Source organism: Galeopterus variegatus, unplaced genomic scaffold (assembly GCF_000696425.1).
Source record: "Galeopterus variegatus unplaced genomic scaffold, G_variegatus-3.0.2 Scaffold1677, whole genome shotgun sequence".
NCBI classification, from domain to species: domain Eukaryota; kingdom Metazoa; phylum Chordata; class Mammalia; order Dermoptera; family Cynocephalidae; genus Galeopterus; species Galeopterus variegatus.
In genome coordinates, this window is record NW_007727788.1 from 331,251 (window position 1) to 353,184 (window position 21,934).

General features: G+C 60.9%; 1 protein-coding gene across 4 annotated transcripts in view; it reads right to left on the reverse strand.

Annotated features, from left to right (window-relative positions):
- Window positions 1–1,133: 1,133 nt before the first annotated feature.
- Window positions 1,134–21,934, reverse strand: part of FLNA (filamin A, alpha) — a 22,620-nt gene continuing 1,819 nt past the window's right edge. Inside the window, exons 2-47 of one of the 4 annotated variants that reach the window (XM_008578411.1) lie at window positions 19,979–20,227; window positions 19,778–19,875; window positions 19,530–19,677; window positions 18,887–19,005; window positions 18,717–18,794; window positions 18,462–18,624; window positions 18,179–18,379; window positions 17,493–17,630; window positions 17,285–17,408; window positions 16,959–17,095; window positions 16,647–16,840; window positions 16,294–16,407; window positions 16,059–16,202; window positions 15,137–15,260; window positions 14,894–15,054; window positions 14,718–14,808; window positions 14,460–14,629; window positions 14,078–14,195; window positions 13,679–13,941; window positions 12,806–13,403; window positions 12,539–12,712; window positions 12,294–12,456; window positions 12,041–12,201; window positions 11,778–11,948; window positions 11,346–11,469; window positions 11,100–11,256; window positions 10,314–10,503; window positions 10,132–10,155; window positions 7,674–7,921; window positions 7,468–7,563; window positions 7,211–7,313; window positions 6,989–7,129; window positions 6,743–6,871; window positions 6,368–6,541; window positions 6,108–6,269; window positions 5,814–6,017; window positions 5,585–5,737; window positions 5,346–5,468; window positions 4,975–5,241; window positions 4,682–4,819; window positions 4,296–4,411; window positions 3,627–3,759; window positions 2,652–2,828; window positions 2,270–2,488; window positions 1,983–2,186; window positions 1,134–1,637 (exon numbers count right to left, since the gene is read on the reverse strand). In XM_008578411.1, the coding sequence (XP_008576633.1) occupies window positions 1,450–1,637; window positions 1,983–2,186; window positions 2,270–2,488; window positions 2,652–2,828; window positions 3,627–3,759; window positions 4,296–4,411; window positions 4,682–4,819; window positions 4,975–5,241; window positions 5,346–5,468; window positions 5,585–5,737; window positions 5,814–6,017; window positions 6,108–6,269; window positions 6,368–6,541; window positions 6,743–6,871; window positions 6,989–7,129; window positions 7,211–7,313; window positions 7,468–7,563; window positions 7,674–7,921; window positions 10,132–10,155; window positions 10,314–10,503; window positions 11,100–11,256; window positions 11,346–11,469; window positions 11,778–11,948; window positions 12,041–12,201; window positions 12,294–12,456; window positions 12,539–12,712; window positions 12,806–13,403; window positions 13,679–13,941; window positions 14,078–14,195; window positions 14,460–14,629; window positions 14,718–14,808; window positions 14,894–15,054; window positions 15,137–15,260; window positions 16,059–16,202; window positions 16,294–16,407; window positions 16,647–16,840; window positions 16,959–17,095; window positions 17,285–17,408; window positions 17,493–17,630; window positions 18,179–18,379; window positions 18,462–18,624; window positions 18,717–18,794; window positions 18,887–19,005; window positions 19,530–19,677; window positions 19,778–19,875; window positions 19,979–20,227 (7,571 nt within the window). In that variant the 3' untranslated portion in view covers window positions 1,134–1,449. Of the gene's footprint in view, window positions 1,638–1,982; window positions 2,187–2,269; window positions 2,489–2,651; window positions 2,829–3,626; window positions 3,760–4,295; window positions 4,412–4,681; window positions 4,820–4,974; window positions 5,242–5,345; window positions 5,469–5,584; window positions 5,738–5,813; window positions 6,018–6,107; window positions 6,270–6,367; window positions 6,542–6,742; window positions 6,872–6,988; window positions 7,130–7,210; window positions 7,314–7,467; window positions 7,564–7,673; window positions 7,922–10,131; window positions 10,156–10,313; window positions 10,504–11,099; window positions 11,257–11,345; window positions 11,470–11,777; window positions 11,949–12,040; window positions 12,202–12,293; window positions 12,457–12,538; window positions 12,713–12,805; window positions 13,404–13,678; window positions 13,942–14,077; window positions 14,196–14,459; window positions 14,630–14,717; window positions 14,809–14,893; window positions 15,055–15,136; window positions 15,261–16,058; window positions 16,203–16,293; window positions 16,408–16,646; window positions 16,841–16,958; window positions 17,096–17,284; window positions 17,409–17,492; window positions 17,631–18,178; window positions 18,380–18,461; window positions 18,625–18,716; window positions 18,795–18,886; window positions 19,006–19,529; window positions 19,678–19,777; window positions 19,876–19,978; window positions 20,228–21,934 lie in introns of those variants that run through there. The other 3 variants (XM_008578413.1, XM_008578412.1, XM_008578414.1) reach the window with 3 other exon arrangements.

The window sequence follows — 21,934 nt, forward strand, 5'->3', positions numbered from 1 at the left end:
TGGTGCTGACAACACCAAGCTAAGGGTTAAGATCCCCTTACCGGTCATCTTTTAAAAAAAAAAAAAAAAAAAAAAAAAGCAGGGATCTTGCCCGAGCTGTGGCTACCCTTGCTGTGCCCACTCTCTCCATGCTGGGGAGCAGGGAAGGGGGTACAAAGCCCTCAAGGGGCTTCAGTTTGGCTTGTGCATGTGGTGGCAGCAGGCTGGCCCACTCCCTTGACACTCATGGTCTTCCTGACCATGCCTCTGGCCTTGGGCCATGGGCTTAGGGCTCATGCCGGGGCATGGGGGCAGTGGTCAGCATGTCAGGTGCTAGGGAGCAGAGGGAGGAGCTGGCCTGAAAGCTGAGCTTCGGCCCAGAGAGCCTTGACCCTGATGCTTGCCTGCAAGTGACTGGGGCAGTGGTGGTGTCACTGCAGGGATTTTGATGAAGGCCGAGGCTGCCTGCTACCTGTAGCCCTTATCCAGGGGCTGCAGGCAGGGGACATTTGAGCCGTGTGCTGGTATCTGGGAGGAGTTGGGGCATTGTTTTGGGTTGATCTTCAGGGTGGGAGATGCACAGGGCTGGCGTGGGGGGCCCATGGGCAGAATGCAGAGGCGGGATATTGAGCAAGGGGCAGGATAGCCCCAGCACACTGATGTCAAGACAGAGCCATAAAACCCCAGCACACTGATGTCAAGACAGAGCCATGGCAAAGCCTGCCCAGGAAGGGAGGACAGGACCCACGAGGACACTTAGACCACAGTGCTGTGTTTCCCTGGGATAGGGGCCTGGAATGCATCTACCCACTGCCTGTTCACTGAGGGGCCCTGAGACCCAAGGTGCCTGGGAGATAGCCGGGTCTTGCTGTGATTTCAAGGACTGCTTAGATGGCTCCTGATTATCTGGTCACCTCCACCAGGGAGCCTTCCTAACCCCACCCTACCTAGTAATGTGCCTTCCTGCCCCGCACTTTGTCTCCTGCACCCTGGCGTGAACCCAGGGAAAGCGAGAGGAAGCAAGTGCGGAAATGTCGGGGGGTGGAGCCCCTGGGCGTTGGGGGTGCTGGGCCCACGGTTTGGATCTACCCTACTGGCACCCTTGCCAGGTTGGCCTTGACCCATCCCACCTCCCCAAGAAAGCTACAGCCATCCACAGGAGAATGGAAGCAAAACTTTATTCCTCTTGGCTGGGGAAGAAGAGAACGAGCAGATGGTTGTGTACAGGACCCCCACCCCTCACCCTTCCTGGAACCAAAGAAGACAGGCGGCGCCACCAAATGGCTTCCTCTGCCCGAGTGAAAGCCGAGAGGCCAGAGGCTGGCCAGGGCAGGCAGGTGAGCGCAGCACGGGGCAGGGGTGGCTACAGTGACGGGGTGGCCAGGGCTGAAGGGGGGGGCTGCTGGGGTAGGGGGGCAGGTGTGGGGCACTTCTCGTCATGGGAGCTGCCGGCTGGCATGGGCAGCAGTGTCAGGGCACCATGACGCGGTAGGGGCTGCCTGGGATATGCTCATCGCCCCACTTGACCACCAGCATGTACTCCCCCTTGTCCTTGAGCAGGTAGGACACACTGTAGAGCCGGCTGCCCACGTGTTTCACTAGGATCTCCTCACAGGGTGTCCTCGGGCCATGGACCCCCACCAGCAGCATGTTGTTGCCTGACGCAGGAAATGGCCTCAGTCACAGGCCCCAGCCCCATTCCTTCAGCTGTAACTGTGCTGATCCCTCCTCCCCATCCCACATCCTCCTCTCCCTGTTCTGGGGGTGACAGCCTTTCCTAAAGGTCTGCCAGTACCCTCCCCCTACCCAGGCCAGCCCAAGAAACTCCAGCTCCTCCCAGGCATTTTCTCGAGGGATAGAGGATATGGGAGGGAAGCCCAGGTGGGAGGCCCAGAGTGACAGCCACACCCCAAGGCAGTTCCCACTCCTTGCAGATGCTGGCCATGCAGTTATTTCTGGCCTTGTCTTTCTGGAAGGCTGGGGCAGGGGCATGGGCTGCTCACCTGCTTTGCTGCAGTCTACTGTGAAGCTGCTCTTCTGGCCTGCATAGGCCTTGCTCAGGCCCAGGCCCTTGGCCACCACCTTGCTGGCATCAGCAAGACCTGGGCCTGGGGTCCCATGCTGGGGGACACCAGCAGCTTTGGTCAGAGAGTCCACAAACACTGATGACGTCTCATGGAGGCTGTGGTTGCTGACAAGACGGGGGCCTGCGGGGTAGAGCGGGTGTGGCTAAGAGGTGGCTGGAGTGCCAGGCATTGGGCAGGAACCAGCAGCCTGACCGTAGGCTCACCTGTGACTTTGGCCTTGAAAGGGCTGCCCCCAATGTGGTAGGGGCCACCATACTTGATGGAGATGAGGTAGCTGCCGGGTGCCATGGGGGTATAGGTGACACGGTAGCCCTCAGGGCACTCCTGGCAATCCATCTTCACCTTGGAGGGGCCATCAATGGTCACCGACAGGGCGCCAGCTCCCGCGTTGCTCGTGTTCACGATAAACTCAGCTGGGCTCCCTGGGAGCATGGGAGGTCAGGCAGAGCCAGCCTAGCCTGCCTCCCTGTCCTCAGTCACCCAGGGCAGGCTTATCACCTCCATGTGCCTCCTGTTGTCACCAAGAGCCTGGAGGAGGGAACCTAGCAGCTGCATCCACACCCAGAGCTGCACCCACAGACCTACCTGTGACACCGCCTTCCAGACCTGCTCCATAGGCGGACACCAAGCCTGGGTCCCCTCCATGCCCAGGCTCCCCAACTCGGATCTTGAAGGGGCTTCCAGGGATGTGGGTGCCGTTGAACTTGACATCAATCAGGTAGATGCCATTCTCCCGGGGGATGAAGCGCACAGCATACTTATCTGAGGACCAGAAGGGCACACTATGGGTCTGCGATCACTCCTCTGTAGCCAGCAAATGGCATCTGAGAGGAACAGCCTTGGCCTTGCTTGGCCCTGGCCTTCCCCATTTCCCTCTCCAGCCAGTCCGAGCTCAGCAGCTCCATGGGGCTCTCTGCTTCTTTCTTCCAGGGTTGTGCTAGGAACTCATACCCTGCAGCACAGACCTCTGAAGTCTGCCGGCCGAAGCTTTAGACACCCAAGCAGCCTGCTCTTGAAGCTCATTTGGACTGAAATCTTTTGCAAGCAAAACATTCGCCTCACTGCCTCCTTAGAAACATTACCACGAATACCATATCCCCTGCATGTTTACTGGGGCTCAGAGACAGGTGGGGGCTTGCTTCAGGTCACCCAGCTGGGAAGGGACAGGACTAGGCTGTGAAACTAGTGAAATTAAGCCTATCAGCTCCTCCTACCCACCAGGGCTGCTCCAGGCTTGTCTGCAAACGCCACGCCCCTGGCTAAAGGGCTGGACAGCCCCGTGGCTGCACTTGGGGTCTACCTCCAGGGTTTGCAACGTACTGCTTGCAGAGGACCTTCCTAGCAGCTGTGGCTGGCAAGCCAGATCCCCAAGGCTTGGGTCACTAGTCAGGTAAGGGTTGCTTGGCTGCGGGGGCCCACGTGTTGGCTGCTTACACAATCTGTACCTTCCTTTCGTACTCAGCCTGCTTCCAGCCAGCTGTGCAGACCCTGGAGTGGCCTGCTGCCCTTAGTAGGGCCAGGACAAGATGGCTGGGTGGCCGGGCAGGGACAGAGCCTCACCTTGGTCAATCTCTGTGACATAGCACTCCTCCAGGGCTCCCGAGGGGCTGTGCACCTTGGCATCGATCGCCCCCTTGGCCCCGTTCAGGCTGACTGCAAAAGAGGCTGGCTGGTTGACCTTTAGCCCTGACTCCTAGAAGCATAGATGTGGTTAGATGGGGTGGCTGGGGCTGGGACAAGGGAGGAGGGCAGGGCCCCAGAAGCAGGAGGCCCATGAGGTTGCACTTACCCATCTGGCATCCAACTTGGTTTAAAGAGGGAGAGCCATTGATTTGTGAGGGGCAGCAAGCCACAGGCACACACCCCCAGCACCCCACCCCATGCCCTGCAGTCACACACACATCCAGGCGGCAGGAAGGGAGGGCGGCCCACCTGTGGGCAGCACCCAGCCCTGACAGGCTGTCCCTCTTTAAACCTCAGCCCTGGTGCTCAAAGGGCACAGGCTTCTGTTCAAAGCCTTTAGACCTGAGACACGAGAAAAACTCCACGTGGTGGGCAGGGTGCTTCCTGCCGACCCCAAGCATGGGCTGCACCCAGCCAGAGCAGAGGCCTGGCGCCGAGCCGGGCCGGGCAGGTCACTCAACACAGGGTCGAGGTCTGCTCTTCACGGTGGCTCTGGTCTGGCCGGGCCCAGGAGCCCCAGACGGGCGGTTTCTCTCGGTGCCTCACCTGAAGACTAGAAACAGTAAGGCGGCGGGCGTCACCAGACGGAGAAGCCACAGGCACCACGAAGGGGCTGTCAGGAATGTGCTCCTCATTGAACTTGACTGAGACCTCGTAGTCACCTGGGAAGGGAGAACACAAGTCTGTGCTGGGCCATGCTGGGTGTACCACATATCCCCAAGGGCCAGCATGCAGAGTGCACACTGGCAGCCTCCAACTGCTCAGCCTTCCCAATTCATCAGCGTTTGGGCCTCCCACCTCCCACGAACAGCCTGGGTGGCCCTAGGACCACAAGGGGGAGGGTGGGAGCCAGGTGGGGCTGTCTATGCAGCCCCTGGAGCCAATCCCACACTCGAGCTCTACCTCCACCAAACCCAGCCAGGTCCCAGTACCTGGCTCCTGGACCACATAAGCCACACCACAGGAGCCATCCTTGCGGTCTTCAAAGGAGATTTCAGCCTTGCTGGGGCCCTCGACAGCAATGGCTAGGCCCCCGGCGCCAGCTTCCCTGGTCCAAATGCTGAATTCGGCTGTGGGAGAGCAATACATCCTCATCGAGGGTTGCTCCTCTGCCTGGGTCCCCTCCAAGCATGGCCAAGATCGACCATCTGCCAGTTTCTTCCTCCACCCTCCCTACCCTGGGCCCGCCCAGGAGAGCAAGAGCTCAGTGGGCAAGCAGGCCTACCTGGCACTCCAGCTTCAGCCCTCTCCAGGCCAGGGCCTCCAGCACGGACCTTGTGGGCTCCCCCTTCCCCTAGAGGCCCCACAGTGAACTGGAAGGGGCTCCCGGGCACGTGCTGGCCCTTGTACTTGACGCTGACCGTGTGCGTGCCCATCTCAGCAGGCACAAAGCGGATGCAATAGGTGTGGTTCTCCCCTTCCACGATCTCAGCCTCATGGCTCTTGCCCGATGGGCTGGTCACCTGGGCTGTCATGTCCTGGATGCTAATTTCTGCAGGTAGGGGATGGCCTGGTGAACAGGAGTCCTGGGGCCTGCCCCCCTGCTTGGGGCTGCCTGAGCCCCAGGACCCCTCTGTGGCTCCCTGCAGCCCTTACCAGGAATCTTCAGGCTGAGGTCACAGTGACTGCCAACGTTGGCCACTGAAGGGGCCCGTCGCCTGCGCGTGATGCTCTCTTTCACCCGGCCCTCACCTGTTACCTTCACAGAGAAGGGGCTGCCTGCAGGAAGAAAGCGCAGCCCACGCCCCACATGGGTTACACGCTGCAGGTGGGCCTTGGGGTGCGACAAGGAGGGCTGCCAAGTGGCAGGGGAGGCATGTGATGGCAGTGCTCACCAGGCACGTGCTGGTCAGCAAACTTGATGTTGATGATGTAGTTCCCGGGTTCCGTGGGGCAGTAGGTGACCCTGCATGTGCCGTCCTCCAGGTCCTCTGTGTTGATGTCTACCTTGCTGGGGCCCTCAATAGACAGGCTCAGCCCACCATAGCCTGGCGGATAGACACACCTGAGCCAAGGTGCCAAGCACAGGAGTCCCAGCCCAGCTGGCAGCCCGCCACCGCCTACCTGCATCTCGGGTGTCAATGATAAACTCTGCTGGCTCAAAGGTGTGGCCTTCGTGGAGGCCTTGGCCTGAGACCCGAACGCGGCTGGCATCCCCGATCTCTGACTGGCTGATCACCACCGGGATGGGGCTGCTGGCCACGTGCTGGCCGTTCTTCTTCACGTGCACCAGGTGCTCCCCTGTCTCCTTGGGCACGAATGAAATCCCTAGGCACAGGACAGGGTCGTAAGCAGGGAAGTTATGGGCCCCAGAGCCTCCCTCCTTTCCAGAAACCCCTCGCCCCCTTGGCCTCTTACCCACATGACCGTTACGTAGCCGCTTTAGCAGACAGGGCTCCTCCCGGCCTGAGGGTGGCACCACGGTGGCCGTCAACAGGCTGAGGTCTGTCTCTGAGATGTTGATGGGGATGTCAGCAGCAGAGCCCACCTTCAGGTGGGACATACGCATCGAGTCATCACCTGGTGTGGGGGGCAGGGGGTCCATTACTGTGCGCCCAGCCACAGAGGCCATGCCCACTCTGCCGCCTGCTTCTGTCACTGCTCCTAGTGCCACCCACCTGTGACCCTGGCAGTGAAGGGGCTGCCTGGGATGTGCTGCTCGTTGTACTTGACTAGGATGCTATAGTCACCAGGTAGCACAGGCAGGTAGGAGACGCTGCACGTCCCATCCTGGTTGTCCGTGCAGCTGATTTCTGCTTTAGATGGACCCTCGATGGCCAGCGACAAACCCCCTGGAGAGAGTCGTGTGTGAGGGTGAGAACTGTGCCTGGGGACACGCCACTAGGCCTGCACTGATAAGGAGGCCCGACAGCCAAGCACAGGCCAGGGTGGCAGGGGAGGGAGCCCCCTTTGGAATGGCTTCCGGGCCCAGCCCTTGGCCGGGTGAGGGCATCTTAGGCACACAGCGGGTCAACACTAGAGCTGTCACTCACCCTCTCCTGCATCCTTGGTGTTGACGGTGAAGGTGGCAGGCTTGTTGACCACTCCGTGGGTGAGGCCGGGCCCATAGGCAGTGACGTGGCCACAGTTGACATAATCCACATAGAACTGCAGGGGGCTTCCTGAGGGAGGAAGACGAGCCACATGGAATGGCAGCCGTGTGCCCCCCTCTCACCTTTCTCTCTTCTGTGAGGTGGTGATGAGGTGGGGCGGGGTGAGCGGAGGCAGGGCAGGCCCACCTGGGATGTGCATGTTGTCATAGCGGATGTCCATCTCGTGCAAGCCGGCCTCGCTGGGCGCATAGCGCACGGTCACAGTGCCATCCTTGTTGTCAGTGATGGTGGGCTGTGCCACCTTGCCCGAGGGCATCCGAACCTCCCCTGCAGGGCAGTGAGATGGAGGTAAGCGCAGGCCTGGCCTGGTCTCCTTGGCTCCCGAACTCCTCCTCAGTCCCCACTCACCAGTGATCTCGCCCTTCTTGATGGTAAAGGGGATGACCAGGTCAAAGGGCCTCAGGCTGGTCACATCCAGCCCATTGACGCCCACCAGGGGCCTCTCTGGAGCCTGCAATGGAGACAGAGGGCCCGGGTGAGGGGCTGTGGGAGATCTGGTTCCCTCCACACTCATGGTAGAACAGGGCCTCACGGAATACCCAGCAAGGCAGCCCCAAGTGTCCCCTTGGGCTGGGCAAGCCAGGAGGAGGTGGGCCAGGTCATACCCAGGTCTGCTGGCCACCCTGGGCATAGGTGTACTGTGGGGCCAGCTGCTGAGGCCGTAATGGGGGCTGCGCCGTGGGCTGGTCACCAGCCAGAGCCTGTGGGACAAAGCAAGAGAACTGGAGATGCTGTCGTCATAGAGGGGCTTGGCGCAAAAAGCCAGAACCTGTCTCACCCCCCTGCCAATCCACCCCTGGCCCCTCCTCACTGTCACTTGGAAGGGGCTGTTGGGCACGTGCTCGCCACCAAAGCGCACGCAGATGACATATTTGCCCGGTTGGGGGGCTGTGTAGAAGATGTCAAAGGTGCCATCCTCATTCTCCACCACGTCCACATCCACCTCTGAGCCGTCAGGGGTGCACACGGTGCAGGTCACCTTGCCTTTGCCGGCCGCCTTCGTGTCCACAGTGATCACTGTCTCTTCCCCAATCTGGATTGTGGGGCCAATGCCAGCACCTGGTGGGGGCGGGTGGGTCCCCAAAAGGGAGCCAGCATGTGAGCGGGAGGCTCTGGCTGTTCCCATCCACCTGCTGCCCACTTAGGCCTCTTACTGCCACCACCAAGCACAGCCAGGCCTCCCGTCCACCCCCAAGCTGGGACGGTGAGTGGTTTCTCAGAAGGCAGGAAGGGTTCTCCTGACCACCTCAAGCCCCTCTGTGGAAGAGGCCCGACAGAGGCCCAACAGGTGGCACCCAGGTGCCCGGGAGGAAAGGGAAGGGCCCATCCTGGCACAAGCGTTTACTGCCACCTCCCTGGCCGCCTTAGCCTCAGCCGGTGCCACGCCCCACACTAACAAGCGCCAGCACCGAGGCTGGACGCACAGTTGCCTGCACCCCACAGCTGGCCCCGGCCCCCAGTGCTGTGTGTGGACGCGGTGTGGCAGAGTCTTGCTGCAGCGTGGGGGGATGTGACACTCGCCTCCCTGCCCCCCAGGCCTGAAGGTGAAAGGAGTTCCTGACAACTGAGAACGCTCACTCAACCGGAGGCTCGTGGGGACAGGCAGCCTGGGGCAGCCTGGCGCAGGCAGGAGCAGGGAAGCAGGGACGCAGCGAGGTTAGCACTGGAGCAGCGCAGCACAGCAGGCTTGGCAGAGCGATGGCAGCACCCAGGGCGACAGGGAACAGGAGGCCCAAGCCACAGCCACCACCACTGGGTTGCAAGGGCACAGCAGCTGAGCAGCCTCCAGGGCCCCAGAGTGCCCGCGGAAAGGGGAGGGACAGTGACGTTATGATCTGGGGATCAGCCGTGGAGGCTTGAGGGGATGTGGGCTGTGAGGCCTGGCAGCCAGAGTGCCCCCTGCAGCCTGGCCTCCTGCCATGGAAGCAGCTAGGAGCACCAAATCCACTTGAGGGCCAAGTAAAGGGTTGCTGGCCAGCTTGCCACCAAGTCCCATTATGGGCTGAGGGCTCTCACTGCGCAAGCAGCTCTCCTGAGTGCTAGACCTGGCCGTCTGCTGCCCACGCTGCCCTGGGGGGCCTCACTCACGTCCGCCCCATGCAACCTAACTAGTGGCGTGGGCCCCACCTTCACAGCCCATCAGCAGGTCCCAGCCACTCCATCCTCAAACATACCCCCAAGTTTGGCTGCCCCTGAAGCTCCATAGCCATTAGCCTGGCCCAAGCTACTACTCTGACTTGCCCAAAAGCGACTTCAGCTCCCCAGCTGGGCTCCCTGCCTCCATTCTGCACAGTGGCCAGGGAAACTGAGGCCACTCCAAGTCTCATTCCCACCCTGTCACCCACAAGGCCCTGTGATCAGGCCCCCCGCCCCCCAGCCTCCCCAGCCCCCTGCCCTGCACACACACACCTGTCATTGCAGATCCCAAGGCCTGCTCTACAAAGCCATCTGGCCCCTGCCACAAGACCTTTGCCACCCTCTAACCCTCTCCCTGACTACCCAAGTGCTAGGCCTGTAGTGTTTGGAGGCCCTTGAGCAGTTGCAGCCTCTTATCAGCATCCCTGGGGTGTCCCTGGTTGGGGCAGGTGAACTTCCATGTCTGGTTGGGGACTACCTGAATAACGTCACTGCTGGGGGGATGTGGGGGGGGGGAGGGAAGGAAGGAGACAGGCCACAGAATGCACTTTGGGGCTCTGAGGCTGGGCCAGGCCCCGCCATGCTAGCCGCCAAGCAGTCGACCCTGGCGCTACTGCACTACCAGCCAGCCCCACCCGCTCATGCACCTCCCCCGGCCCGGGACACAGAGGCCCCTGGGAGGCAGGGATGGGGGTCTGTGGATCTGGCCAGGGCTGGAACTCCCACTGAGTGGGGGAGACCCATTGTCCCCTCAGCCCATGCAGGAGCCCTTGCGAGAAGGAAGGGCCTGCTACCTGTCCCTGGGTGCCAGGATCCCCAGACCCCAAAGTCCCCAGTGGAGTGCCTCTCAAGATGCATCTCACCCCAAAGCTCTCAGCTGCAACCCGAGTTCTCAGATAGGGAAACAGAAGCCCAGAGAGGGGAAGGGCTGGAGCGTTCATGCTCAGCTCCGGAAGCCTCCCTGGGCCCTAACCCTCCAGCCCATAGCCTCGTCTTGCGCAGCCCCCCCACCCACTCTATGTCTCTGCCTAGAGCTGCAGCTGGAACTCTCCTGGGAATTAGCACCGAAGAGGAAAGGAAGCTGCCCCTCTGGGCAGGAGGGGCATCGGGAGTGGCCCCAGCAAGCAGCTTACCTAGCCCGTGACCTCCGATTGACACTGAGGTGAAAGGGCAGAGAGCAAGGAGAAAGGTCAGGTGAGTCACTCAGGGGTGCGGCCCCCACTCCCACACGCTGCCCCAAGCAGCGAGCCCTTGCACACAGGCACACCCAAGCCCCGTGCCGAGCGCCGCAGTGGCCGCTGGAGGGCTGGCTCACCTGTGACTGTGCACTTGCTGGCATCCCCAGTGGGCACGGCCCGGACCCGGTATGGGGAGAAGGGGATCTCATCACCGCCATACTTGATAAGGATGGTGTAGCGGCCCGTCACGTCCGGCACGTAGGCCACTGTATACGTGCCATCGTGATTGTCTTGGATGTGTGTTTTCTTGGGCTTGCCTTCAGGGTCCTGTGCAGCAGAGCACAGGGGGGTGGTTGGCCCAGGCCTGCCTCAGGCCCTCCTGAGAGAGTACTGGAACACTGCTGCTACAGGGACAGCCTCCAGGCCTCTCGACTACCATGGCCCAAAACGGCTGCCCGCATCCAGCATTATCCTTTACTTCCCACGGGCAGAATCCAGAACAGAAACCTAAAAACACCCAATGCTTCCCCAGATGACGAGGAGCAGGGCCAGGGAACCAGCACTAAAAGGAGCTCACCTGGAAGATCTCAGGGTCCTATCCTTATACCTGCCCCATGAAAATATTACAGGTGGAAGAAGAGTGGTGCTAAAGGCTTTGGTAATGTGCTCAAAATTAGCAGTGAGCAAGTGTGTGCTCGGGGAAGCTTGTGCCATCACCACCGTCCTAAGGTAGTCACAACCTTACCGAGCCAGAGGTGGGGCACCTACCCTTCCCGGCCCTCCCGAGGGAGACTAGAGACCAAGGCTGGCCTGCCTGCCCCACCTGTAGTCTCATACTGCGGCCGCCCATGCCCAGCCCCCTTGCCTCCCCTCCCCTCCCCATGCCCAGAGCTGCAGTCCAGCTTGGGAAGCTGGGAGCTCACCGTGATCTGGACAGCCAGCAGGCCCTCCCCTGCGTCCTTTGCATCAATGGTGAACTCCACAGGCAGGCTGGCAGGCACACCGGTGGTATTGAGCCCAGGGCCGCTGGCCTTCACCTTGCTGGCATCATGTGTAGGCAGCACCTTAACCTTGAAGGGGCTGTGGGGCCGGGATGTTGTGAGCAGTCAGAAAGGCTCTCGGCACCCAGCCTGGGCCCCTCCCCACAGGCGGTGGGCCCTGCCTCTCACCTCCGGGGCACCTCTTCTTCCCCGTACAGCACCGAGATGCTATAGGGCCCTTCTCGGCTGGGCACATAGTTGACAGTCTGGGTGCCATCGGCATTGTCCACCACGTCCACTGGCTCCACCAGGCCTGGCCACAGTACCAGGGACAGAGCCTTAGCCAGCCCCCCTGGGCACCCACTCCCACCACACTGGAAGGCTAGGGCTCAAACCCCAGGCCTAGACCTCACGTCATCCTCACCTGCGTGTCCCCAGGAACAGCCCAAGCCCCTGTGGCACAAGGCACCAAAATGTCTGCACCACCTTGGCCTGGTGTCCCCACTGGCTCTGCTGTCACCTGGGGCCATTCCACCAACTACTTGCACACCTGCCCAAGCAGCCACGTGCTGGGCTCTAGTCTCCTTCCCCATCCCCCCTCGAGGGCGTATGAACACCTACCTTTGGGTCCCTGCACTTTGACCTGCAATGGGGCCACACCAGCCTTGCTTGTGTCCACCTGGAAGGACTGAGGGAGGTTGGCACGGACCATGCCTGGGCTCAGTCCAGGCCCAGAGCACTTGACCTTGGATGCATCTGTCACATCATGCACAGGGACCTTGAAGGGACTGCCTGGGGGTTTGAAGCAGAGGGACGGTAGCTGCATAAGACAGAGTAGGGATGAATGGGCAGTCCCAGCCCCGCCCTGGCTGCCGCCTCCCCACCTGGCACTTGGTGGCCGCCATAGGTGACGTTAAGGCTGTAGGTGCCGGCTTCATAGGGGATGTACTCTACCGAGCAGCTGCCATCCTTGTTATCCATGCAGGACATCTTGGCCTCGGAGGGGCCCTCTACAGCCAGGCCCAGGCCCCCCGTGCCAGCTCCCCTGATCCAAACAGACAGCTTGTCATTCCCCGGCCTGGTGTTCCCAGACCCATGGGTTGCCCTGCCACCCTGCCTCCTGGGTGGCTCACTCACCTGGTCTCCACAGTGAACTTATTGGGCTTGTTGGTGGTGCCACTTTGGATGCCTGGCCCATGGACACGCACCCGGGAGGGGTCACAGCCCTCGGTCACAGGCACCTGGAAAGGGCTGCTGGGCACAGGGCTGCCGTCATAGGTCACATCCACAGAGTGGAGTCCTGGAGGAGGGCAGGCCAGGTCAGGTGTAGCCATTAGTCCCCACCCAATCCTGCCACCTGCCCAGGGGAGCCCGGCACGCACCCTCCTCATAAGGCGTGTATTCCACTTTGTATGTGCCGTCACCACAGTCCTGCACGTAGGTCTCGGTCAGGTTGCCTGAAGGGTTGGCCACGCGGGCCTTGACATGGGGCCCTCCAGTCTGTGTCAGAGCCCGGGCATCCACATTGAACTCGGTGGTGGCCTCACGGAAGACACCTGCAGAGGGACACAGAAGAGGCAAGGGGCTCTAGGGACCCTGGCTCCCCGGCCCCCTACCCCACCCTCATATCCCATCGTTGGGTACCTCACCTTGGCCCTCGATCCCAGGCCCATAGCACTGGACGCCTGAGGTGTCCACTGCAGGCTCCACCTGCAGCTTGCTGGGAAAGTTGGGCACAGGCTGGCCACCGTACTTGATGGTGACAGTGTAGGCCCCGGGGCAGAGAGGAATATAGGTGATGGTGTGTGTGCCGTCACCATGGTCTTGGATGTACACCTCGGCTGGCAGCCCCGCCTCAGAGCGGATCTCGATGGTCAGCTCTGCGTTGCCTGCACTTGAGCAGTCCACTTGGAACTGACCCACCTCACCAGCAGTGGCCCGCTCCAGCCCAGGGCCCGAGCACTTGACTTTGGATGCATCAAAGCAGGGAACCACGTGGGCCTTGAACGGGGAGCCAGGGATGTGGGTGTCAGCAAAGAGGATGTTGATGTTGTAGTCTCCGGGTTCGGTGGGCACATAGGACACAGAGCATGTGCCATCCCCGTTGTCCAAGCACTCAAGCTGCGCCTCGCAGGGACCCTCCACTGTCAGGCCCAGGCCGCCTGTGCCGGCACCCTTGGTGTCGATGGTGAAGCGGGCGGGGGAGCCTGCACTGCCCCCCTGCAGCCCTGGCCCAAATGCCTTCACCTGAGGGACAGGGGGGTCAGGAGCCGAGGCCCCACTACCTCCCTGACCCCAGACCTCCAGCTCAGACCCTCCACCTACCTCCTTTTGCCCTGGCTTCCCAACCCCACCAAACAGGGACACAAGCTGGCCTGGGCTGCCTACCTGCTAGGCCATCCATCAGTCACAAGGACAAAAGAGAGAGAGAGTGGGGCCAGTCTGAAGAAGATGGAGTGCCCTCTGGGCCCTCAGAGAAGCACAGGGGTTTCTACCCTTAGGGCTCCCCACACCCCAATTACCTTGTTAGGCTTGGTGGGGGTCACAGCTTCCAGAGGAAAGGGGCTGCCAGGCACGGGCACACCATCATAGGTCACCTCCACCTCGTAGGGCCCCTCCTCTCGGGGCACAAAGCGCACCACACTGTTGTCTGCCCCCAGGCCTGGCTCCACCTTGCAAGGCACTACTGTGCCCGAGGGGCCCACAATCTTGGACGCTACTTTGCCTTGGCCACCGGCACCCTTTGACTTGACTGTGAACTCCTGGTCTTTGCCAACATCCACCTCTGTCCACATGATACAACGATAAAAGGAGAAAGGGGGAGAACGGTGAAACCCAGCTCAGACAGCCCCTGGGGCAACTCAGATGTGTATGTGATAGGGGGGTCCTCAGTGACCATGACAAGGGCCCCAACTACTTACTCTCTCCCAGACCAGACACCTTGATCTTGCTGAGGTCCAGGCTTGGAGACACTCCCACTGAGAAAGGGCTCTTGGGGATAGGATCACCTCCATAAGTGACATTAACGCCTATTGGGCCCTGGGAGGGGTACAGAAGGGAAGGGATCATGGGTCAGGACCCTAGTCTCCCTGGCCTGCAGCTTCCCCACTTGGGCAGGGCGTTTCAGATACCAGCTTTGTTCCCTAGCCCCCATCCAGACCTCCATGACTGTTCTCTCCCAGGTGAGAAATGAGAGTGGGCAGGAAGCCCCTTGGAGCTGCCCATCTGGCCCACCACACGAGCAGGCCCATGACTCAGTGTCTGTAGTGGACGGATGTGGCTGCAGGGGATCAAGATAGCTACCTGCTGCACAGGAGTGTACTTGACTGTGTATGTGTTATCATGGTGATCGATGATGTCCACATCTCGCGCCGCATCCCCCTTGGCCAGCCCTGAGAACTGGACGTCCAGCTTGCCTTTGCCAGCTGCTTTGGCATTGACCGTGAAGTGGGTGGGTTTGCCAAGCTCAACACCTGAGGAGACACAGTGACCATGTAGGGGCACCTTGCCCTGACCCCGCCTTTGATGCCCCCCTACTTCCCACAGGGTACTCGTCCTCACCAGTACGACTGAGGCCAGGGCCCTCGGCCTTCACCTTGCTGGCATCATGGGACGGTTCCACCTTGACCCGAATGGGGCTGGTAGGTGTGGCCTGCAGGTGGTGGGAGGAGAAAGGCTAAGAGGAGAGCAGCACCCAACCCCCAGTAGACTTAGGGGCCAGGAGCAGCAGCACCCACCTGGTCAGCAAAAAGGACCATGATGGTGTAGCTGCCAGCCCCACGGGGCGTGTACTTGACTGTGAAGGTGTCGTTGTCATTACGAATAATGTCAAAGTCAATGTCGGCCTCAGCAGGGCCCACCACGCCAGGGGCACACTTGATGCCGATGCTGACATCCCCTACAGCAGGAGAAGGAGTGGAGGCTGGGACCTGGCAGGGACACCCCACCTACCTGCCCTCCTACCCACAGCCAGGCCTTACCCTGGCCAGCCTCCGTGCAGTCCACAGTGAAGTAGGTGGGCTCGTGGGCCTTGAGCCCTGTCTTGGCCACTCCTGGGCCATATACCTTGACCTTGTTTGGGTGGCTGCCGGCTCCCACATTCACCTATAGACACAGGGGCAAGTGCAAGGGCATGACCAGTGAGTGAGGCCTCCCACGGCAGCGTGGGCAGCAGACAGCCAGGTCTAGCGCTCAGGAGAGCTGCTTGCACAGCAAGAGCCCTCAGCCCATAAGGGGACTTGGTGCAGCCACCTTGGGAAGAAGAGTCTGGCAGTTCCTCAAACAATTAAACGTAGACTGACCATATGGTGACGCTGCAATTCCACTCCTAGGTACCCACCCAAGAGAAATGAAAACATACATCCACACAAATGCTTGCACCAAAATGTTCACAGCAGCACTATTCACCATAGACCAAAGGTGAAAACATCGTAAATGTCCATAAATGTGTGAACGGACAAACCGAATATGGTCTGTCTGTACAATGGAATGTTATGCAGCTGCCAGTATAAATGAAGTACTGACCTACGCTACAGCACAAATAAACCTTGAAACCATTGTGTCGACTGAAAGAAGCCAGACACAAAAGGGTACGTGATGCAGGATTCCTCTATATAACATGCCTAGAACAGGCAAATCCATAAACAGAAAGCAGATTAGTGACTGCCAGGGGCCGGGGGAGGGGAGTTGGAAGGGTGGGCAGTTTCTTTCTGGAATGATAAAAATGTCCTAAACTTAGATTGTAGCGATGGTTGCACAACTCTGTGACTGTACTAAAACTCACTGACTTATCTACTTTAAATGGGTGAATCATCCGCTATGCGACTTTCTCTCATTAGAATGTTATGAAAACAAAGCAGGGCTCTAGGGAGATGAGCTAAAGGCCATGGAGGGCTGGCTTACCCGGAAGGGGCTGTTGGGGATGCTGACACCTCCCCAGGACACCATGGCCGTGTGCTTCACTGGCTTCCTGGGCACGTAGGAGCAGCTGTAAGTGCCATTGCCATTGTCCTTGACTGATGCTTCCACAGGGCAGCCCTCGTTGTCCTGCAAGGCAGGCAGGAACAGGCAGCCTGATGGTCAGTGCCCAGGCCTGGATGCCCGCCTGCCCTGGCCCCAACATGGGTGGGCACCGCACCTGGACTTGGACCCGGAGAGGGGCCTTCCCACCAAGCTTGGCATCCACCGTGAACTCCGCCGGCTTGTTGACAGCCACGCCTGTCTTCTCCAATCCAGGCCCTCGTGCCTTCACCTGGTAGGAGAGCACTCAGATCTCAGGGGGCCCAGCCTAGGCCACCAAAGCCACAAATGAGGCAGGACAGCCAGGGACACAGGCAGGGCAGGCAGGCGAACACTTGCTGGGGATACCAGCCCAGGGCCTGGGTCTAGGCCCCCCAGCCTGACCAACAGGAAGGGGCCGTGCCCACTCCCACCTGGCCCCCAGGCAGAAGCAGAGAGCCCAAACTCAGGCCAGCACTATGTGCTCTTTACCCTGTCCGGGTGGAAGTCCTGGGGTGCATCACGGATGTCGGCCATGAAGGGGCTGAGGCGGATGTCCTCACTGTTGCACAGCACGTGAACTGCGTACTCACCAGCCTCCTGGGGCCAGTAGCGGACATCACAGGAGCCATCGCCCTTGTCGTCACACTCGATTTTGGCCTGCGACGGGCCTTCCACTGAGAAGCCTGACAACAGCCACCAGTCCCATCAGTGCCCTGGAGCCTCAGTGCCCTGAGTGGGCTGCCCTTGCTGGCCTCTGTCCCCAGATCCCTGCGCCCCCCCCCCCCAAAGCCTCCAACCTACCCAGGGTGCCCACATCGTCCCCAATGGCCTCCACCACAAAGTCTGCGGACTTGCCAACGACGCCGCCCTCCAGCCCGGGGCCCCAGGCCCGCACCTTCTGATTGCCACATTCAGTGCCCACCTTCACCTCGAAGGGACTGTGAACAAGAGAACGACACAGGGGAGCGCTGAGGGGCACTACCCTGCAGGTAAGCCAGCCTGGGCCTGGCTGCTGCAGGCCAGGCAGGAAGGGCCTGTTGGGCCTCTCACCATCAGATGGGGAGACACAGGAGGGAAGACAGAGTGTGCCAACAGCAAAGCAGGAGGAGAAAGGCCTGGGGCCTCACCTGCGCCCGATATTCTGGCCGCCCCATGTGATGGTGACAATGTACGTGCCGGGGACCGTGGGGTAGTACTCGAAGCCATACACACCATCCCCCAGGTCCTTCTGCTTCACACGCTCCTCACCCTCTGCCAAGACAAGGAGGGCCTCAGGCCTGCCCATTACTGGCTCTGGGGGCTGCTGCCACCCACCTCAGCCCCACGCCAACTTACTGGGGCCCTTCACGGTGACTTTCAGCTCGCCACTGCCAGCACCCTTTGTGTACACCTTGAAGTCAGCCGTCTCCTTGACCCGCACACCCTTGGGCTGGAGGCCCCGACCAACGGCCCGGCAGGCGCCTGGGTTACAGGCTGCGGGCAGATGGGCTGGCTGAGCCACTGGGAGCTGGGGCTGGGCGACCCCCTCCCTTGCCTCCCACAGGGCCAGGCTGTCAGGATCGGAGGTTCCCTGAGAGCTTGGCCCGACAGTCAGGCAAGGGACATGCAAGAAAGAACTGGAATGGACCGTGACCCCAGGACCTGCAGCCCTGGCCAGGACGTGGCAGGCCTCCTCCCACCTGCGACACCAGCCCATAGACCCCCGCCCAGCCCTCCCCTCCAAGAGGAAGACGGATCCAAGTACCATTGACCCTGTGGGCAGAGCAGAGAGCAGCAGGTTTCTAGACAGCTGGAGCGAGCTCTTCCGAAGGTGGAAGCATGGAGAGGAGAGAGGGAGAGGGAGAGGGCGAGCAGAGCAGGAGGAAGAAGGGCCCAGCAGGGGAGGAAAGACAGGTGTGCCCAGCAGTGGAAGTTCAGGGCGCCCAGGCAGCGCTGGAGCACGACAGGCCCCAGTGGGCTTCCCCTCCCGAGGGAGGCCCAGGCTGTGGTGCCACAGCAGGGGTGGCCAGGGCCGGGCCTACCTTGACCAACAGTGACAGTGTATGGGCTGCGAGGGATGGGCACCCCAGCAAAGGTGACATGCACCGTGTGGACGCCCTCCATGGTGGGCTGGTAGCTGCAGCGATATGTGCTGTCACCACGGGCCTCCAGCTGAGGCTCCACTGTGCCCTTCTGTCCTGCAGGGTCCTGGATCACGACCTCCACCTCACCCGTGCCAGCTCCTGCCAGGAGGCACCAGCTCAGCCCCCAGACCCCAGCAATGCCCTCCCCCCGAACTGCCAGGCCTCAGCAGCCTCCCCTCACCTGCTGTGAAGATCTCAAAGTAGGTGGTCTTGTTGGCGATGTTGCCACTGGGCTCCAGGCCGGGACCTTGGGCAGTCACTTTGCTGGCATCACCCTGTGACTTGTCCACGTACACCTCAAAGGGGCTCTTGGCAATATGCTGGCCAGCAAAGAGCACAGTGACCTGTTCCCAGGAGGGGCAGGGCATGAGGGCAGGGTCAGTGCCCTCCAGCCACTGCCTGTGGCCACCAGCTTCCCCACTGGCCGAGGGCTCACCTTATGAGTACCTGTCACCTCGGGGACGTACCAGACAGAGAAGGTACGGTTCTTGTCGTTATTGGCAGTCACCTTTGCCTGTGGTGAGAAGGAGCCCATGACACTTTGCTAAGAATGGCCCCTCCAAAAGGGGGCACTGGAGGGCCCTCCCCTGCTAGTTGTGTCCCTACCTCCTCCTGGTGTCCGGCTGGGTCCTCCACATACACCAGCACCTCCCCCTGACCTGCACTTCTGGTCTCCACGGTGAACTCTGCCCGCTTCTTCACCATATTGCCTGTGGGCTCAATGCCTGCCAAGAAGGGTGGGCAAGCTGTAGGCTGTCCTCATCCCCGACGCTAAGGCAAGCGGCAGTGGCCCTGGCCCTTCTGCAGTACCAGGGACGCTGCACTTGAGCCCCGGGCTCTCTGCGGGCTCAGTGCCTCCTTTCCACTGGCAGGCACATTCCAAACTGGGCAAGTTAGTTCAGTGTAAACCCTGGCACACCGAGCCTGGCCTTGAGGCCCAGCTGTGCTCTTGCTGCTGGGACAGGCCCATGCCTGTCTTCTGGAACGCTCAGGTTTGCTGCACTGGCGTCGTTGCCCAACCCTTTGCCTGGGCCCTTGCTCCCGCGGGGTTCCCTGATGGGGTTTCAGCTCCCTGTTGCTGGGACCTGGTTCATCTCCATTTCCAGTCCAGCCCGCTGGGTCCCCCGGCCTGACGCTCTGTGCAGGCTTATGTGCTCCAAGACCCGCAGGGACCTCCACATTCCCAGAGGACACTGTCCCACGCAGAGAACATCAGTGCACAAGAGCATCCCCAGCTAGGCTCCCTCACCTGGCCCATAGGCTCGGGCTTTCTTCGGGTTCAGTTTGGGCCGCAGGGGAGCCCCTGGCTTCAGCTTGGCCTTGGGGAACTGGGACAGGTAGGTCATGACAGAGTGTTCGTCCACATTGGGGTCCACAATCTCCTCGGGGGTGATCACCTGTCATAGGCAGAAAACAAGAACCACTGGGCCTCCAAGCCTCTCCCCACTGTCAACATGGCCCCCAATAGCCTTGGGCTGGGCCAGGCAGGGGGCGTACCTGAGGGATGCCCAGCCAGTCATCAGCCTGCTGCATGGCTTCCCGGGCGTTGTTCACGGGCTTGCTGGCGTCCCAGGAGTCCCAGTCAGGACACAGGCCTGAGGTACAAGGAAGGCTGTGAGTCTGCGGGCTAAAGGGCCCCCTTGTAGGCCACCCACAGACAGGTCCAGTCCAATCCCCCCAACCTCCATGTCCCCTCACCTGGGGCACAGCTATCAACAAGGGCGCCCAGGGCCCGGCCACTCTGCCAGTCCCGACTGAAGTTGGTGATGGGCAGCTGCGGCAGCTTGTTTTGGATCCAACCCAGGAGCCTCTGCTTTGGTGTCTGCTTTTTGGCCTCCTCATCCTCCTCCTCATCCCACATGGGCATGGAGATGGAGTAGTGCAGAATTAGGGTCCAGATGAGGCCCAGGATCAGCTTCAGGTTCCCATCCACGATGGCCTTGCTGTCTGTGAGGCAAAGGAGTGGCCATGCTGGGCACACAGGGACTGACCTGGCATCCCTGCCCTTCCCCTCCCATGGCCTTGGGGGCGGGGCCCACAGACAGGGAGTCAAGCCACTCCAGGCAGTGCGGTTGGGGTCTGGCAGCATGGGGTCCCAGGGAGGAGGACGGGGTGTGGATAGGGCCCTCTCTGCCCACTGCCCCTGTGGAGGTTTGGGGGTTGGGTTCAGAGGGGAAGGAGACTTCTGGCGGGGAGGGGAGACACCATAGACACACAATGACAATACAGTGCAATAAGGGGAACCTGCCAGAAGCCCCGGGGCCCAGAGGAAGGACAGAAGACAGACCCAGCCTGCAGACAGGGCTAGGGGAGGCCTCAGGAGGAAAGCCCCCCTGCCAAAGGCAGCTCTGCAGCATGATGGGGATGAATGCTTTGCAGCTGCCGAAGCAGGTCCCTATGCCCATCTCCAGGGATCTCTGGGGAACCAGAGGAGTAGCCCAGCCCCAGCTGGCCTAGAAGCCAGGGCCCCTGACCTTTAGCTGGGCTGGGGCTGAGAAACGGGAAGACCGGGTGGCACAAGGTGGTTGGGAAATACAACTGCTGCTTCAAGGTGGGTGGGCGGGTGGGCAGTGTGAAGTAGAGGAAATGGAGGCATTGGGTAAGGATGCTTTGAGTGAAGGGGTGTGAACCCCACCCATCCCCAGTGAGCCAAGCTAGGCAGCAGGAGGTGGCTACAGGCCTGGGTGGGGGAGAGACCAGGAGCCCAAAGCAACCAGCTGTTAGGCTGCATGGCCCTGACTCCCAGTAGCCCACCAGCAACTGCTGGGGTGACAGGCAGAAGTCATTGTGGGGGGACCCCTCGCCCAGCTGGAGGAGGAGGGGGGTGCTGGGTGAGCCTGAGTTGGCTGCTCAGGGTCCTGCTTTGAAGCTTGGGTGGCAAAGGCCTTGGGTGGGGTTCCCGGGTTCTGCTGCCTCAGCAGAGCCTGCTCAGCCACTGCCTACGCCTGCCCTACTTGCCATCTAACGGGTCCCTGGGCCTTGGGTGGCCACCATGCTCACCACAGGGGAAGTGGTTAGGGCGGGTACCCTGCACCCCTGTCACCATGGCAACCCCTCTGCACTCTGGGTCCCACCCAAGGCCACCTCTGGGTCTCAGCCTTCTCAAAGAGGAGCGACTCAGGGTGGGGCAGGCTTTCTAAAAGCTCATCATTGGAAACCCTGCTGGCCTTCTCCCATAATCAGAGAAAATACTTCTCTGGTGAGAGTCAACTAGGGGAGCCGGGCCGTGAGAAGTGCATGGACACTATCAAAAGGGCTGTCAATGGCAGGTGCCCTCCCAGGTCAGCAGGCAGTGCCTTGAGGATCAGCTGAGCTGCTCAAAGCAAGGCGGACTCCCCATTCCCACACAGGTTGGTCCTGGCCCCACGTGGCTGCCTTTCACTGTCCCCAAGTGGCAGGAGGGAGAGTAGGACAGGGTGTTCAGAGAAAACTAAGGTAGTAAGGCCAACTGGGGCTTCCCACCAGGCCCCCACCCGGAGAGTCCTGGCTCCAGCACAAGAGCCTTCTGGAGGCCAGTGGTCCTCAGTGATCTGCACAGGGCGACTCAAGGCCAGGCTCACTAGCCCTGATAGGTAGGGCTGGGCCCTCCCCCTGGTCCATATTAGGCCGACCTATGTCATCCCCATCCCCCTCCCGAAAGAGTGAGGGAAGGAC